The 19,055-nt window shown below is 29.8% G+C and overlaps 1 protein-coding gene across 3 annotated transcripts in view; it reads right to left on the bottom strand.

Annotated features, from left to right (window-relative positions):
* LOC111622525 (atrial natriuretic peptide receptor 1-like) overlaps window positions 1–19,055 on the bottom strand; it is a 39,695-nt gene that overhangs the window by 17,127 nt on the left and 3,513 nt on the right. The window contains exons 1-10 of one of the 3 annotated variants that reach the window (XM_023364925.1): window positions 16,248–17,247; window positions 13,172–13,324; window positions 12,348–12,502; window positions 12,139–12,277; window positions 11,968–12,071; window positions 11,760–11,892; window positions 11,610–11,691; window positions 11,420–11,540; window positions 10,768–10,821; window positions 4,865–4,936 (exon numbers count right to left, since the gene is read on the bottom strand). In XM_023364925.1, coding sequence (XP_023220693.1) covers window positions 4,865–4,936; window positions 10,768–10,821; window positions 11,420–11,540; window positions 11,610–11,691; window positions 11,760–11,892; window positions 11,968–12,071; window positions 12,139–12,277; window positions 12,348–12,502; window positions 13,172–13,324; window positions 16,248–16,899 — 1,665 coding nt within the window. In that variant the 5' untranslated portion in view covers window positions 16,900–17,247. Of the gene's footprint in view, window positions 1–4,864; window positions 4,937–10,767; window positions 10,822–11,419; window positions 11,541–11,609; window positions 11,692–11,759; window positions 11,893–11,967; window positions 12,072–12,138; window positions 12,278–12,347; window positions 12,503–13,171; window positions 13,325–16,247; window positions 17,248–19,055 lie in introns of those variants that run through there. The other 2 variants (XM_023364927.1, XM_023364926.1) reach the window with 2 other exon arrangements.

Genomic DNA, 19,055 nt, shown 5'->3' with positions numbered 1-19,055 from the left:
AGGGGTCACGTTTCATATCTCGAGTGAGATCGGATCTAACGAACATTTTACTCGTGATTAGCATTTACAATTTTTATACAACTCATTTCTACCTCAAAATTTATTTTAAAAATAAAAATTATGAATTATCATAAATGACTTCCATTAATTGATTCGGGTTCATCAGTGGCCAAGCGGTCTTCGTTTCCTAAACACTGGGAGTTCGGACATGGGTTCACGCCTTGCTTTGATGGACTGATCACGTTGGAGTTTCCCCGGGTTTTCTCCGCTCCTAAATAGAGGCCAATGACCGAGTTTCCCTTAAAAATACCTCTCGAAAGGCATCCCCTCTAGGCAGAACGTCCAAGTGTTGCGTTGCTATAACCAAACAAACATTAATTGATTTGACTGTAATAAAACGAAGGCGCTATTTTATCTTTTGTCTTTTCCTGTTTGTAATTGTGCATGACTGANACTGGATTATTTAAATTAATAATTTAAATAAATTCATCTAAAGTTATGTTTAATAAAAGAAAAAAATTCTGTTGTTCTCATATTAAATGTAATAAATAAAAAAACTGGCCAGTTTTAAATCTATTGTTTTTTAAAATCCATTTTCTTATATTATAAGAATTGAAACTGTTTTCTAGAGAAACATGTGCTATATTTTAAGGCCATTTCCCATGTGATTTCTATAGTCTTGTTAGAAAATAACGTAAAGTCTTACAAGGAATTTATAAAACAATTCACAAAGTTACCGATTTAAGTTTATAGACTAAATAAACATTAAAAAGAATATATATAATTACATGAAACTTTGCAGTTTATAGATACTGGTATCTATAATCAAAAGTTGTCAATATGCCAAATGTATAATGATTTGAATGTCATTATCTTTCATCAATCTCAATAATTAAAGTTTTCCGCATACGGAAACGAATTTTAATTAATGATAGTCAAGCAAATAACGTTATGAAATTTACATTAATAAATTTTTTTATTAACAGTCAATTAAGTTCACAGATATTTAGTTAATATGCTAACATCTTGTCAAACCGGTTAATTCTTATTCTCTTGTTTCTGTTCATTCGAGTTCATGTTACCTATTTTATATTATAACAGTTATAATTTTCTGAAAACAAGAGTGTGTAGACAAAAAATCTGCTCAAATTATCGAATTTATTTGATTATCCAGGAACACAAAATTGACATAATTGGTTTTTTCTGTCTCTAAATTATGGAGTCAGATCCTCAGTCGGCAACTTTTCTGCTTTCATAATCGTTCCATATGATGCCTGAGAAACATTTGTAACGTTGTTTCTTTCCGTATTTCTACAGCATGAAAACTGCATCTTTTGCATAATGCACAGCAGCCAGGTTTGGCCAGAAGACATGCAGGCCACGTATGTCTGCTGGCTAGATCTTGCAGCTGCGCATTACTCAAAAGGTGCAGTTCTGTGTGGTGTTTCTTAAGAATGAGGTTAATCTTTTCTTAATTAATACACTCCTTTATGTACTGTACACATCTTTGTTGATGCAGAGGCAAAAGGGTGCTACGGATGTTTTGTTTGAACTGATTGCTATCCAAGCCAACACTTTGAAGAAATTTTGCATAGTGTTTAAATTTAACTATGGATTAACTTCAATCTCAATCTCATCCAGTACGTGTTGTTCCTAGCTAGTCACTTCCATTATATGACTCATCGTCCGTAACAACGTGTAGCATAGTTGCAGTTTCAGTTGATTTTTTGTATACGAGTATTTTGGAGATGACTTTCATTTTCATAACAACATTTTGTTTGAATAAAATGTTTTTAACGTAGCGATGAGATGTTTTGGACGTTCTTTTAAGTTTTCTTAGCGATTGTCCAACTTTCCGATCACTTTTTTTTCCAAAGACACCCTTTTGCTATCTATCATTTCAATTCTGTTTCGCCCACTCCTTGGACATCTAGCAAGTAAGTATTTTCCAGCCTTTCTATGATGCTATTAAATGCCCTTCTTGCTATCCCCATATCCATAAATTGCTAAAATCTGAAGTTGTGCCCTTTTTTCTCATTATGTTTGTAAAATTCGTCAAATACAATTCTTCTTTGCTCTTCATTAAGCTGTTCTGTTTTGTTTACATTTGAAATATTGTTGTGACGATAAAGAGAATTTATATCTACGAAGTCCGAGAAACAATCTACGCTAAGACATTCTCAAATTTATTTTTAAAAAGATACCAAATATGCCTGTCAAAATTGTGAAAACTTTTTAGTTTATACGTTTATAAATTACAGTTGACCCCCTATAACACTGTTGATTATTCCGTTTTATATGAATTCCATGTTGTACGAGTCACTTACATTTTACAAATATGTGAGCCGTTCACAGCCCGGCACACGTAAGCCTATTTGTAAAATCTAAGTGACTCTATAACATGGAATTCATATAAAACAGAATTATCAACAGTGTTATATGAGAGTCGACTGTATTGTTACAACATTTAATGTTTGAAATTTTAAAAATATATTAATTTACTGTTGAAAAACTTTATTCTGTTGAGTAATTTTCTAGTTTAACGCTATTTTCAAATTAAAAAAAATAATAATAATAGGAAAACACCCAACAGGTGTATAAAGTAAATACAAAATTTCAATTGTGGCACTTTTAATTTCCAAGACAAACAGACTGACAAAGCGAATTTAATCTTTTTTTCTTTTCTTTTCAAACATTAAAGATAAATTAAATTATTTTTAAAATCTATATCATCTATTTAACGTAGTTTATAGTTGGTTTTCGTGCTAAACTGATAATGAACTACTTGAATATAATTTCTATAACAATGAAGGGGAATAACAATTTTAATCACAGCTAAAGACTTTAATTTACTAATATTAATATAAATTCGATTTGAAATGAATGATTTAAAATTGTAAATGGGTATCAAATCATCAAAATAAGGTAGGCAGCAAGGCAATCTTTTGCCAAGTTTTAATAGAGTAACTTTATTCATTATATTATAAAGTCGAACCCCCCTATAACACTGATGATTATTCCGTTTTATATGAATTCCATGTTGTACGAGTCACTTCGATTTTACAAATACATGAGCTGTTCACAGCCCGGCACACGTATTTTTAAAATCTAAGTGACTCGTACAACATGGAATTCGTATAAAACGGAATAATCAACAGTGTTATAGGGGGTCGACTGTATTCAATAATAATAATACAATATAGGTTTAATTCCAAATATTACTTTCCCGGTCTGTTATATATAACAGAGGGAAAGTATGGTGATCGATCGAAAAATGACCCACCAAGATTCTTACATTATTGAACTCAGGACACCTTGAAACAAAGAGAAATGCAAAAAATTTCGAGTATTTTTCTGTATGTATTGATGTCAGTATATGGGACACGATTTTGTTCACCCTGTTTGAAGTTTAATAACTCCTGTGCTTTCTGTCGAAAATATCTGAAATTTTGTAGAGAGGTTTGTGTGTACGGAAAATTGATGCTATTAAATTTTGGTGGTTAAAGGTCGAGGAGGGTCGATAAACGGGGTCGTGTGTATCTCCAATAGAGTCAGAGTTAATGACGATTTTACTCGTTGTTAGCATTTACAATTTTTTACAATTTTTTACAAAGCCACCCATACCCTCAAAATTAAGCTTTTTGCCATTTTATAATAGTTAAAAATATAAAAAGATTTTTAATAAAATATAACAGGTGGTTTCACACGCAGTTTTAAATGTTTCCGGGAAAGATGAGCGCTTCGTTGCTGGATTTTTTAGCGTAGAGGTTAATAGAGGTAGTCTCATCAAATCAAAGGAAACAAATAAATAATTATCAATACAATTTATCGTCTAGTAAAATTCATGTAAAATCATTGACTTATTTGCTATAAAACCCTATAATTTTCGTAATACGCCTATAGCATATTTCACTTTTAACTATATATAGCAAAACTGTTTAAATTAAAGGCCTACTCATTTTGACAAAGAATGTATAACGCCTTCTTTCAAATAACTCCCTCTTTCTGCCAAGAAATTACATCATTGATATAACGATAAATGTTTCTCTTCTATCATATACAGTATTATAGTAAAATATTAAAGTATGAGATATATTAATAAAATTAAAGTGAATAACCTCTTAGCAACTTACAATTAAATAAAGCTAATTTTTATTTCTCATGTTCATTATTAGGCTAAACTATTACTCTTAATTTTCATTTTACTTATATTTATCAATTTTAAAGTAATAAGATTTATCAATAAATATTAGAAACAAAATTAATTTAACTTCTAGATCAAGGCAAGCATTAGAGGAAATAAAAGGATGAAATAAAGATCGATTTTGCCTCCCGGGACGACTTTCTACACGAAATTGAGCCCTATTTATATGATAGACACGTAAAGAAACTCCCGAAAACTTTACGTGACCGGGTTGGTGGGATATTACTTTAAAATTATTTTAATAATTTCAAAATTAGTGGCTGAGTGAGGTAAGAACTGTCCACCAACTACTCTAGTCGTTGCTGGCGGGTTCTTACCTCACTACCACTGCTTCAAAGAAAGCTCAAGACTACCTTAGTGTATTTTTGGTGTTCGCTCCGAAAATTATGTGAAAATATACAATATGATCTTTACTTTAATAAAGACTTCTTTTATTTAAAAATTAAAAAATATATACTTATTTAAATTGATTAAAATTTTCTTCCAGAATATTGAGTTTGATAAGAAATAATAATAAATAAATTAAACTAAAAAGTTTCTACACAAAATGCTGATAAAACTACTAAACACGAGATACTTAAATTACTATACAATTATTATTAGTAATTACAATATGTTTATTAAAAACATTTCAATAAACGAACAATTGAATTTTCTTACTTTATAAACAGCAGTCAAAACATATTGTTGTGGAAGTTCACATGCTTGTCCATAAGTTTCTAGATAAGTATTCTGTAAATAAAAGAAAATTAATAATATAATAATAATATAAACACACAAACACGCAGAGAGAGAGTGAGACATACACAGGGACACGTTCACAGAAACACACAAATATTATTCATCAATACATTTTAAAAAAGAAGAAAAATATATTTCATGTGAATATTTTCGAATTTTCTTACGAATATTCTCACCAGCATCATTTTATGAGAAAATTTATTTTTACAGAAAATATTAAACTTATCACTAAAATATAAATTGATGGTAGTATGAAATATCACTTGTAAAGTGTAGAAAACTCAGTGATTATTTATGTTAAACACTTTTTCTACCTCAATTAATCTTATACTTTCTTAATTTTTAACTGTAGGCTTGTCGCTAATCAATTTATTAAAGACATGCCACAATTTTCTCTTAGTAATATAATTTTCTACGCTTTCTAAATAGCAACAAATCTTGTTTTGACACATTCATTCTCTTTGGGAAAGAATTTTAGGGAAATGCCTTTAAAGCAATAAATAATTACGTTATCGATCATTTCTGTAGCCAATTTTTTTCTCTGTTCTAAATTCATTCTCTTTTCTATTTAATTAATTTATTTACTGTATTAATTTTTAATCTTTCAACACGTCTTTAAGGCAGTATTAGTCAACGACTTTCTATTTATTTGTTTTAAATTTTTCTTACTCTAATCCTTAAACTTATTTTTTTGCACATCTCAATTAATTTGATGTTATTGAAAACATTAATTAAGTCATTAGTATTAGATTTCATGCGAACACAATTACTTCACTGCATTGTTCTATATCAAGTTACAGTTCTGTAAGTTATGCATTAACTTAAACACTTACAAAAAATTTTGTTTAGAAGGAAGAACGTTGCAGGAAATATTTAATAACCAATTTGAAAAATATATCTAATATTGTTTACAAGGTTTTTTTATTTTGATAATTTTTGTAAGAGAAGTTTAAAGATTTGAAGTTTAGAGTTTAAGCATAGAAAAGATTTTGATGAAAGGAAATTTACATAACAGAAAGGTCTTGGGAAAAATTAATAATGTCCTTCAAGGCAAGTTGCCGTATATAAATAAAGCCAAACCACAACAATGAAAGTTACAAAAAACGTGGCCCACCAGTGGCCAAGCGGTTCCATTCTCTGAACACTGGGAGTTCGGTCGTGGGTTCGCGCCTCGCTCGGAAGGGCTGGCACGTGGAGGTTTCTGGGTTTTCTCCACGTTTAACACCTGAATAATCGTTTAAGGGTAACTGGCTTTTTAAGGGACCAGTTACCCTTAGAAGACCTCCCGGGAGGGATTCTCCAGCGCGTAACAGCCATCCTAACAAACGTAATCAACTATTAACACTAGCCAATGAAATTACACATTCCACGAGACGAATATAGCCAGAGAAGCAGATTTACTACAAAAATACAAAAGACTGTAATTCGAAATTATTATAATTTCAATAGAAAATCCAACAAAACAACATTAATTAACGAAAATTCTTTTGACGATGTTTCGACACCGGCTTATTCAGTTCCATGGAGAGACAAGAGCTAGATAAAACCTCCGAGCCCTTCTGCTCCATTCCAACGATCTAAACAGACCCTCAAATCATTTTATTTGGGAAGATTTTCCATATTTCCTCCTCCAAACATTACAATGATGCGTTCTTGAAAAAAAAACAAATTTATTTAAAAAAAAGGACTCTCGGGTCCCCTATAATAGTTCCATCCCCGTTGCCACAGCAACATCTTCCTCCCTCTTCTCGTCAGTGCTGTACACATTACACAAACAGATATTTGTTTGCACACATTTGATCACCATTGATTTTATAGCGTGTCAAATTTCTATTTGACAGTATTTTGAACGTCAGGGTATTGATTTGTTTGGATTTTAATCGGATCCAGAGAAGCATCCCGTGCTGATCACCCCTATTATATGTGGCCGCTTCCAAATTGGGGTGATTTAAATCCCGAAACTTTCGTATGCAAGGTAGAACTTCTTTTGAAAATAGTAAGTTATCCTTTGTTACGCGCATACAGTAAAACTGTAAACAACGGACACTACGAGAACATAAAAATTGACCACTATTTGCAGTTGGTCGTTATTGAAGGTTCGACTGTATTACAAAATATAGAAAACTAACAACAGAGTTTAGCACGTAGTACCAACAGTAGCTTAATTACCTTTTCAAAAGCATTATGTAAGCTAATCACTGTTACTTATACACTTGGAAATTGCCTTAGAAACTAAAAAAAGTATATACGTTTTTCTTTAATTGCTGTTAATTAAATTAATATGCCGGCATCAAAAGTATCGCATGTCACTCGACTATTCATTCATATGAATAGTAACTTACTAATGAAAACACTATAAAAATAAACATGGACTACTTATAAAATGACAATTTAATTTAATAATGAGAAAATTCTATAAAGACAAATCTATAAGTCGTAACATTACAACTGCTACGTTACGAAGAATGTGACCATGTTTAAAGTATTTTATTATAATTATATTTCGTAATAATGTGTTTCATAAACTGAATTGTTGAAGAAAATATCTAATATCTAGAATAGTGGGGCTTTTCTTAAGGATTTTCTTAAGAGAGTTTGATTATTATGTAATTAACACTGAGCATTAACGCAGCATGCAGTATCGTCGTATGCTGACCAAAAATATTCCTTGAAAACAAGAAATGTTCCTTTTTTTTGGTCAACATACGACGATGCTGCATGGGACAATGGACAAAGATCGTCAATTAGTTACTTTTACTTTTACAGAATAGGCTATACACTGAGCATAAGTCATGAATTTTTTTATTGTCGTTGACAATGGAATTTGAGGCCCCTTGGGGATTAGGAAAAGTGCAACATAGGCGTGTCCTGAGTACCCTAATGTACCGTACGGCCGCCCCTAATTCGCGGCTCACTCAATTAGCGAAAATGATTTTCGTACAACAATCAGAATCGATTAATTTTAATCGTTTTACTTTATTGTTATCTAGAGCAGTGACGCAGTGACGTAACCAGAAAGGCCCCAAGAGGTAGGCCTCTTACTTTTGTAAATAAATAAATTTAGAAAAAAGATTTGAAGTAAAAGCGCAATTATATACGTATACTGTTTATGTATACAATAAATATCTGAGTTTAATCTTCATCCTCAGCGTAACGTCCCATTCACAATGGTTCAGAGATGAATATAAGTTTTCACGTTCTAATTCGGCTCCCCAATATCATTCTAATTACACTACTATTCTATAGTTGTACTATACGAGTTAGTAATATATTTCAAGTTATTAAAATTAGTTTCATTATAATAAATAAATATAATTTTTAAGTTAATTAACTTCATAACGTAATTAACGCAATAAACGCCAGAGATCCGAGATCGAATCCAAGTGGGCAATTCCCAGAAATTTTACTGGGATGTCTGTCCCGATTACTTTACAGTACGTTGGAAGGGCCGACGAGAGGTGGTTTATAGCTTTCTGGGGTCCAAGCAAATTTGAATAAGAGGCCCCATGTACAGTGTTGACTTCAGACATTTTTCTTTAAGGGAATTTTTTGAGAGAAGTATTTTCTTATAAAAGATTGGTTTGGAGCTCCTGTTGGTGGGGACTCTCACAGGATAACGCGCAATTGGGTAAAATTTCCGGACCCGGAATTCACAAGGGCCCACAGACATCATGCCCCAACCTTATAACTTTAAACAAATATTATATTTAGGTACATGGGGCCCATGTAAATTTTTCTCCCGGGGCCCGCCGGCGACGTCTCTCGACGCCCCTGTAGGGTCCAGTAATTCACTAACTGGCTGCCCTCGCGATGGATATTGAAAAAAGACCTTTTTTTAGTGNTTGGTGGGGACTCCCACAGGATAACGCGCAATTGAGTAAAATTCCCGGACCCGGAATTCACAAGAGCCCACAGACATCATGCCCCAACCTTATAACTTTAAACAAATATTATATTTAGGTACATTGGGCCCATGTAAATTTTTCTCCTGGGGTCCGCCGGCGACGTCTCTCGACGCCCCTGTAGGGTCCAGTAATTCACTAACTGGCTGCCCTCACGATGGATATTGAAAAAAGGCCTTTTTTTAGTGTCCATAGAAAGAAAATAAAAAATAAAAAAATAACATAAGTTTTGATAATATTTCTTTTATGATTTCAAGAGGAATGTATTTTTAGAGTAAGCAAATGTCATATTCATTCATTAAAGCAAACTTGTTTGTTCTTATAATCAATTTTCTAAAAATTTGCAGTAAATATTTGTTTAATAATTTCCTGCAATTCACACTCATTCGATTTTCTTTTATTTGTAAAGGAAGATTGAAATCAAAGAAGTTATTTAAAACTTAGAAACGTTTCTCAGGTAACTTTCTTGTTTTTAAATGATAAAATTTCCGACGGTAAAATTAGAAAATGCAGCTTAAATTCAATGCAATAATGCAGTTTTGCTTATTTCTTTATCCGAAACTATAGTTTTATTCAGCAAGATGTGGAACATCTTTTATTTCTTCACTCACATACAAATTTAGTTCGTATAAAGATCACTTATATTGTACAGGGTGGCCTAAAAGTCAGTTAACCGTGTTTTGTAATGTGTGTTTAAGGTACTGTACATAGTAGTTACATGTCAGAGACAGTACACATGAATCGTAGATTGTATTTGTTAAACTAGACACTAAACAATTTTTGTAAATTTTCAAAGTAAAAACGTATTTGAATAAGGAAGGAATTAAGTCGTTACAACGGTTAATTGACTTTTGGACCACCCTGTAAGCCTATATTATGCATTATATTTACTTGTTAGTCAAATATTAATAGCTTTATATTATATGGAGAATAGACAATGCAATTAAAAAAATTCGTGATAATAAGCTTTAAATATTATATTTTTTCTGCTTAATTTTAATAATACATTGCCCGAATTATACCCATAATGACAAATATTGAAAGTGATAGGATGAGTTACGCATCTAACTAAGGAATTTAAAACTGTTTTAATAATTAAGCGTTTAATAAAAATAATTTATATCCTACCATTCGAGCTAATCTAAAATAATGGTACCTCTATTGCAGTCAAATCCATTGAGAGAAGCAATTTGAGAGAACTGTCATAATAAATTTTATACAACAAACAGTTAGGTTATTGGTAACGAAATCGTCTCTCGTGTTTTTCAGATTATGAAAAAGAAAAAATTTATAGTCTACACATAAAAAAAGACCGATTTACATAAATACTTTCTCATATATTTTTATAGAATATTATTATTAGTTTTAAAAGGTTTCAAGAGAACATTTGTTAGCTGCTCTAGGGCCTCTCGCGACCCGAAATCGCTAGAGTTTCGATTTCAGATATCTGTATCGATTTCAGGTCCTGAAAGGCCCTGGAACAGCTTGAAACTTGCTATGCCCCCCTTATATAAGTTTATATAATGTATGACCTGTCTTATACGATATTGTACAAGGTTTAGTGTTGAATTTTGAGTACTAGACCAAAACCAAACAAAAGCATATATCCGAGGCCCTAAATAAAAGCTTAGGTTTCCTATGCCAAAAATTACAAATTTTAATTATGTAGTCTCATAAATTAATAAAATTGGGCCTACTACATGCTACTAGCATGCATTTTTTTTTGAAATTATATTAAGATCTATATGAAACAATTGTTAATGTATATCTATAGATTAGTGTTATTGAATTTCGTTGATTGATTTATGTTTAAGTAAGTATGAAATTTCCATATTAATAATCAAATTGAAAGTAGTACAAGGACCCAAGTCGTTTAGCATTGATTAATTGCAAACGGGTGTAAGAAATTTTCATACATACATCATTAACTTTGGGCACCCAGCAAACCCACCCTCTCTCCATCTTTGAAGACATCTATATGAAATAAAATAAAATAAATAATCATAAAAATAATAAAAAAGAAAATAAAATAAAAAGGAAATAAATGATACAGTAAAATTAGGTCACAGAATTAAATAATAATAATAATGTAAACGTTTAAATGTAAATTTTATGTAAATTTTGAATTCAATGATATAGTAATTGCATTTAACTAAAGAAAGGCGGAAATTAATAATTATCTTCATTGCAACACACAGGGAAATAATTAAATACGCATAAAAATTTATAATTGAAGCAAATTAATTATAAATGTAGTAAGATATTGAATAAATGAATCTAAAAAAATCATTAAATTTTTATTAATATAATAAAGATGAAAAGATATTAAAACTGTAATTTATAAGGAATGTTAGCATATAAATAAGGAAAGTAGTTAGGGACTTCCGCTTAACTATTCCTTCCTCTTCCTCCTCCCCCTTGTTCCTGGGGCTTTCTCTTAACTATTCCCTCCTTCTCCTTCCCTACTTCCTAGGGCCTCCTCTTAACTTACTTAACTGTTAATTTTCTTTAGTAAGTATTTATATAGTTTTATAGACAGCTTAAACTTAATTAGCCATGTTAATTTACTTACAGCACTCGTTAAAGATAATCGACTCATCATCCAACTACTTCGACAATTTTTTGTAAATGTAAGTTCTTCCCATCGTATTCTCCACGACATATTAGCTAGAGCCGCTTCAAGTTTTAATTTCCTAGAAATTATAAATTCATTTTAGAAAAGTTTATTTGGATACATTTCCATGTAGAAAATTCTACCTCACCTGTAAATAATTATTCCAACGATAATGAAAATCACAAGAAAAACCACAACGGCTGCCATAATGATTTCCGAATAAGAAAATTCTGTTCAAGTAGACATTATTAAACCTTTTAGGAAAGTTAAGAGGTCAAAAACTATTCTAAAAATTTACTTTTGACTAAACATTTTGGATCTTTTCCATCGAAACCACATTCTGGTCTATCAATAGGTGGTTTCCCTCCTGGCCAATGTATCTGAGCTTCTTCATAATATTCCTTAGTAGAACCATAAAATTGTAAAACAACCTGTAAAATAATTGATTCAAACACATTTTAAACCCACTTACTTCTCTAAAATACAAGATTTATCACACAAATTACCTTAAAATCACCAGTTTTGGTGTTAGTTTGATCTAATAAAGCGTAATCAGCTATACGATCCCCTTCATCATTAATTGTAATGTTTCCTGACATACCGTGTATACCTGAATTAAAATTAAGTTATTAAGCATAAAAATGATTTTTTATGATATAATTACTCTTAAATCAAACCTTTAGCAAGCTTTTTTATTATGGAGATTAATGTTTCAGGGACTAATGCTTGCGAATCGTTTCTATGACTTTCACTTCGATTAATTGCTTGACATAATAACCAGACAGCATCGTGAAAGCTGGACGTGAAGTAATTTACCTGAATAATAATAATAGTAAATTAGATAATACGAAAGGAATAAGTGATGAATAAGATTAAGTTTCCTTACGTCTTTCTCATCATAAGTATAATTATAATATTCTAAAGCTCTTCGTTTAACTTCATTCGAAAAATCTGAATATTGTTGAGAAAGTGGTTGATTCAAGCTAACTATCATCAATGCTTCGTATGCTTTCTTAATTTTTAATTTTGTTTGATAATCTTCTACAAAAATAAAGAAAATGCTTTAATTATAAAATTAAATTAATAATATAATTCAGATCTATGAGCGCTCACAAATCTTGGGCAAAGCATGATTAATATCAACTAATCAACCAATTGGGTTATTCGAATCATGTCCCTTAAGTATATTTGCTTTTATTTATATTATCTTCATGTATACGAGAATAAATAAACATGCATAGAAATAAGAGTAAGCTCCAAAACCCTAAAATCAGTCTCCTAGGTAATACAGGGCTTTGTCGAGAATTACATGATCTTTTCCATCGATATATTACTCAGTGTATTAACTGTTAAAATAAATTTACTCTTATAAAATGCCTTTATTATATAATTTTATACAACAAAGGCATTATAGAGACATAATAAAGGCATGTAGAAAAGTAAAGAAAAGGAGAGAATTCTCCTTCTAGCCAATTCATGTCGACACTCTTGTTTAGAGTTACATCAACGTAATTCAATGTTTTATATAATGTAGAAATAAAAAAACAAATGATTATTTTAAGGTTATAGAATGACTTTCAAGTCATGTTTATAATACAAATTCAATCAATATCTAAACGTAAACAGAGAGTTCCATGGATACGGAAGTTTACAGTCACGAAAGCAGGATAAATAAATTAAACTATATAAAATTTATGTAATTACACATACCATTTCCTCCAGCCCAGGAAACATTTCCATAAGCTTCACTCTGGATCAATTCAGGGCAGATAAATGCATATTCACCACTTTCAGTCATTCCTAATTCTTGAGCAATAAGTAACATCTGTCTAACTTCTCTATCACCCCCTAAGATTACTACCACTATAAAGAAATATAAAAATAAATTTAAATTTTGTCTTAATTAACATAAAGTAAGCTTCATAAAGTTTTGAATTTAGTTAATAATATATTTATAAACGCACTTTTAAGCATAACAAAGGAGTTTTTGAGAGTTGACATATGTTTCTAAAGAACTCAAAAAATCGATATTATAATTAGCTTCTATTCAAATAACATTAAGATTTTATTTTTGTATATACCTTAGAGTTTTGTATACAATTTTATAGACTTTATAACTGCACATTCACGTGTCTTCAGAAGCTTAAATATTTACAACTATAATCGCAAGTATGCAGAAGTTTAAAGTAAAGTTATAATTAATTTTTTTTCATTCGTTTAAGCTTCTTTAACACCATATTGTGTTGTAGAATACGAAGAAGAGAACAGATTGTATCTTGTCAACCACAGACACGTTTATAGATAGCTTCGAAGGTCACGAAGCTATGTATAAACTAAGCAATACTTATCCTGTCAAACTTTATCAATTACATCAAACCACTTCTAATTTTTCGGGTAATTATTTTGTGTAAATGCTGATATATTAAATAAGCTTGTTACTTTGTTTATGTAGATATTTTAACAGACAATAAGTACAGTTCCATTCGAAGATTTCCCTCGAGACATGGAAATGTATTCACACCCAAAGGGTGTGGTTCATAACAATCAAACAGAGCATTCAACTTCTTAATCTTCTGACAAATTCCTATCTTTCAAGTCATTTAATACGTTATTCATAAAATATTTTAGTTAACTTAATTAAAAAATAATTAATTTGTTTCATAAAATTATACTTAAGACCACACACTGGCTTTTATATAGGTCTACCCTTTGACATATATCAGGTACTAAGGAAAGAATTTAAAATTTAATATCAAATCCTTGTAGTTAGACTTCCCCTTTTAGCAAATAGATTGTGTAAGGAGCCAACATCACTGTAAAAGTATATACTGTATTTATATATAAACTTCTCTTATAACCAACAGTTTTATTTGACTTAACGTTAAAGGATAAAGTTACTTTATTAGTTTCTATATCCAAAACTTAATTTTATCTTTTTAAAAAGTCAACTTCAGCGTGAACAAAATTGAATACTGCTTGCATAGTAAACATAATATTTTTAAAGTATTTTTTTAAGCAAAACTTTTTTAAAGTAAGATATAAATGCTACTCTATAATAATTCTAGAGAATTTATATAAAATCATTTAATTTCGTCGATTATTTTCTAGTTTATTTCTGTTTTTTCGATGTTTAGATGAAATCAAATTGTCAAATTTCAAGTATGTTGATAGAGTAAACTTACTTTCCAAGGATATATACTTTAATGCCAAGTACACTCTTAGAAAAGAAGGTCTTCCAGCAGTGATTTTGGCATCAATACTACCAACAGAGTGATTAATTATCACCAGTTAAAGAACTCCACCTGATTCATGATATTTACAAAGAATTCAATTCGTGATTTTTATCGTTAATTCTATATAAATCATAAATTATTTATGATGTAGAATTTCTATAATGTTATCGACTATTTTATCGTTTTTCCTACGAATTTATCTACGAATAAACAATCAAATTAAGAAGAAAAATTGCACAAATATTTAATAAAAAATTATTTTTCTCTTCGTATCTAAGGAGGTGTATAGTCTACTGAATATAAACACACTATAAAACTGGGGTCAGCAGTAAGAAGTTTAACTACAAGAGTCATAAAAACTATTGAGAATGTAATATATTTTAAATCATTAAGAGGTCAAAATAAAAAATAACAACACTTCAAGAACCTTGACCTAAGTCATTCAATAAAAAATCAACTCTGCCTTGCCTTTATTATGAGCTGGATAATTAAAGGCTTATTCAAAGTCGACTTGTATAATAAAAATAAACTAAGAGAATTAAAAAATTAATTTAAATTAAAAAAATAAATAAGTCACTTATTTAACAGTAAAAATAATTAATTATTTAAGTTAAATGTTGTATTTAAAATGATGTTTTTACGCTGGAGTGAATAAAAAATTTAATTTTTCTTATAGATTTTTATAATACTTTAGATTATTTATAGAAGAAATTTAAGAAAATTTAGATTTTTTAAGATAATTATTTTCTGTGCCATATTCGCTTTTAATTCGAATTTTTAGCTATTTATTTGGCACATCACAGATTTGTAGGCAGAATTAATTAATCAGCTGTTTCTAAGTATAAATTTATTAAGTAAGCTCCATTATTTTTATATATATAAGAAAGAGAACATGCATTTATTCTAAATACGATTAATCTAAAGGAATGAGAAGAGAATGGTTATTTATAGTTTGTCTGGAAAGCTTTTTAAAGCTCACAATACAATCTTGTTAAATAATCTTGAAAAAGTACAGATGTAAAATATAACAGTTTCAAAATTCATAAAAGGTAAGGTTAGAATTTCTTTTAAAGAATTAATTTGCACACGTATGACCTCGCCCAAACCTAAACTCCCACTTATTATCATCATAAATTGGTGCCAAGTCTATGAGTGGGAATTCTATAATAACGTTTCATATGCTTAATGGTAAATGGCAAAAAATAAATTCGATATATTCATCTTTAAACGGTACGTATTATATTCTAGAATATAATAAAAATAAACTTGAAATGAAATTTATATTTAATAGGTCACATCTATAATGTATACTCGTTGTGTAGTTATTTAATGTAATGTAATATGATTGTCAGTAGGAAATACATCGTTATAAGTTGCTAGTTTTTACTGCTAGTTTGCATGAGAGAAACGTATATTAGTTTATCCCCTTTCATAAAAAATGTGCGTGATAAAAATGCAAGGTTAAACACGAACGAAAACAACATCTGTTCGTCACCATGCTGAGATGTTTGATACACAAAAAGTTAGATAATTCATTTTAAAATTCACCTTACCTCTAGAACAAATCTTTATCTTTATCATCAAGCCTTTCAGATCTGTCAAAACTGTTCTGTTTTGTGTCCTTTCGTAAGCTTCCTCGCAAGTAACTTTCATTTTATACTTTTCTGCAAAGCCTTTTATCTGGGTTTTTAGGGAATCGTAGTAAACATCACCTTTCCTATAAATCAATCCGAATTTCATCCATTTGAAGTGGGTTAGAAATTCTAAAATAGCTCTAGCTTTATCATCCAATTCGTAGGATACTCTAATAAGTGTCTTAAATTCATTTCTCTTGCTTAGTATGTCTCCTAATCCAGTCAAAATTGGTATCTTCCTATACGAAGCGAATCGACCAACGATCTGTAGATCATCACTACAAGCTGGACCTATAAATGCAGTTATATTATACATCTTATCCATGTCTGTAGCTTTACCTATAGATTCGGTTTGAGAGCATCTGTGCTTGTAATAACCAGGAACCAAATTTAAGTTGACATCAAACTCGTTTTTACACTCCTCAGCGGCTATATCAATAGCTGGACCAATATGTTGGATATCGAATCTATACCTGAACGAGTCCGTCATCATTAACACACCCACATTGTATACCTTAGCATTGATAAGCGTAACGAGGGTCGTAAGAAGAAGTAACGTCCTACCAACCATCCTCGTGCGAACATCTATCGGCACTGAACCTCTGGCACAACTTATTCATACCGAGTTGGACTCTATTTTAGAGAAAGTAGCTGTCGTAAAATTAGAGCCAAGTCAACAGGTCACTCACATGCTGTCGTGTAGGCGACACTGTTGGCTGTATACCAATATAGCGACATCTAGGAGTATATAGTAAGTTATCATGCTCCTGTTACATTTACCTTCAGAAAACCCACCCATATCCTGAGTTATAATAGATAAATTGCAATCTATATTGTTGAGTACCTCTATAACCCGTTTATCAGCATTTTCCAAATAAACAGTGGATTGTCCTGCAAACATTTTATCCGACATGATAGCTTTTTAAGTTGAGTACTTTTCGGGATGAAGATTTATAATTGTTTAACTTATTAAATTAATTTATTTTTTTAATAAATAAATTCTAAAAATTCTAAAGTTTTTTTCCTAAGTAAAAAAAATGATATTAAAAAATTAAATAAATTGTTTAATTTGGAATAAAAATCACAGCAAGAAAATTAAATTTACTCTCATTTAATTCGTAAAAATAAATTGCAATTACACTTACTATTTTTAAACAGTAAACTTAATTCTAATTAGTGTTTATAAAACATAACCCCGTTGTAATTTCTTATTTAAAGAGCCTTTTAATTGCGTTTGTAACGTAATTAAAGAGCCTTTTAAACTCATCTGTAACGCAATTAGAGCTTTAAAACACTTATCTACCTATTAATTGGTTCCATTATTTCTACTGTTTCTACTCGAATTAATTCGAACAAACGGTGTTTATTGACTCCAAAAGAGCACTATTTCTAGATATACTCCCAGTTTCGCCTCGTTAATAACGCCGTTATACGATATCGCTAGGATATTTATTGTAACAGCAGCATCCACTGTACAAACCGGGCTGCCATTGCTAGTATTATTTAATACGTTTTTTTGACTAATTTATACCATTCTTGAATTAATTTATGATAAATCTATGAGTGAAATTTGATAATGAATACAAGAACGGGAAGTCATTTTTGTTGTAGCATCAGGGTGCTTACATCTTAATAAATCTTAAGTGGGTGATTGCGAAAGAGTATTTCTTCCAGTAATATTCGCCTTCCGAATTAAGAAATTACACGAAATTTTCTGTTAAATTAAGCAAGAATTTTTTGGTTTTTATATTATAAGATGCTACTTGAGAAACTTTTCATTTTTTTGTGCATAAGTGAAACTTCAGAAAGACAAAATTGTTCATAATTTATAAATCTAAGCACACAATTGTTGATTTTCTGTATTAACGAAGCTTTAGAAAAGTAAAAATTCTTTTAAAATTATAAATTTAAGTACACAATTTAGGTTTTTATTCGGAAAAAAAGTAAAAAAATCTAAGAAATTTATAAATCTAAACATAAATTGTTTTTCTGCAAAAATAAAGCTTAAAAAATAAAAATATCTGAAAACAATTATAAATTTAAGCACAGAATTTGTATTTTCCTGCATTAAGCCTTAAAAAAGCCAAAAATTAAAAATAATTTTAAATTTAAGCACAAAACTTATATGTTTTAGCATAAAGGAAGCCTTAAAAAATCCAAAATCGAAAAATATTATAAATCTAAATACGCAATTTTATTTAAAAAATGAAATTAAACATTAATTTTGGAAGATATCCAAAATTAGTACCTATTCTCTGAAGTTAAATCTTTGTTTTTGGAATTACAAATAAATCTCTCAGGATATAATTCTTCTTAAAAGAGTGATAACATTTTATTTTAAGCATCCCATAGAAAATAGCTTTGTTGTCAGATGAAAGTACACGGTAAAAGGTTCAAAGTTAAGCATTAAAAAATAAAAATAATAATAATAAAAAAGTAGGAGGCATTTGACAACTGTGTGACTTTCATCATCCTTAATTTACTATAACAACTCCGCCGAAGAAAGATTAAATATGACTGAAAACATCTAAATATATCTTAACTTTGTCAGAAAATCCTAATTTAGAATTTAGCTTACTATATCAAGTTGAGAATTTTATTTTATTTTACTTAATTTATCAACTATTTACAGAGAAATCTTCATTTTTAAATAAGTAAAATTAAGATTTTTACTGCATTAATTTAGGTTATTTACTACAAATTTAAAAAATAATAATAATAATAATA

The sequence above is a fragment of the Centruroides sculpturatus genome, unplaced genomic scaffold, assembly GCF_000671375.1.
Source record: "Centruroides sculpturatus isolate CEXI.00-Female unplaced genomic scaffold, Cexi_2.0 scaffold291, whole genome shotgun sequence".
NCBI classification, from domain to species: Eukaryota; Metazoa; Arthropoda; class Arachnida; order Scorpiones; family Buthidae; genus Centruroides; species Centruroides sculpturatus.
The sequence above is the reverse complement of the archived record's forward strand: the minus strand, read 5'-3'. Positions and strand labels throughout refer to the sequence as shown.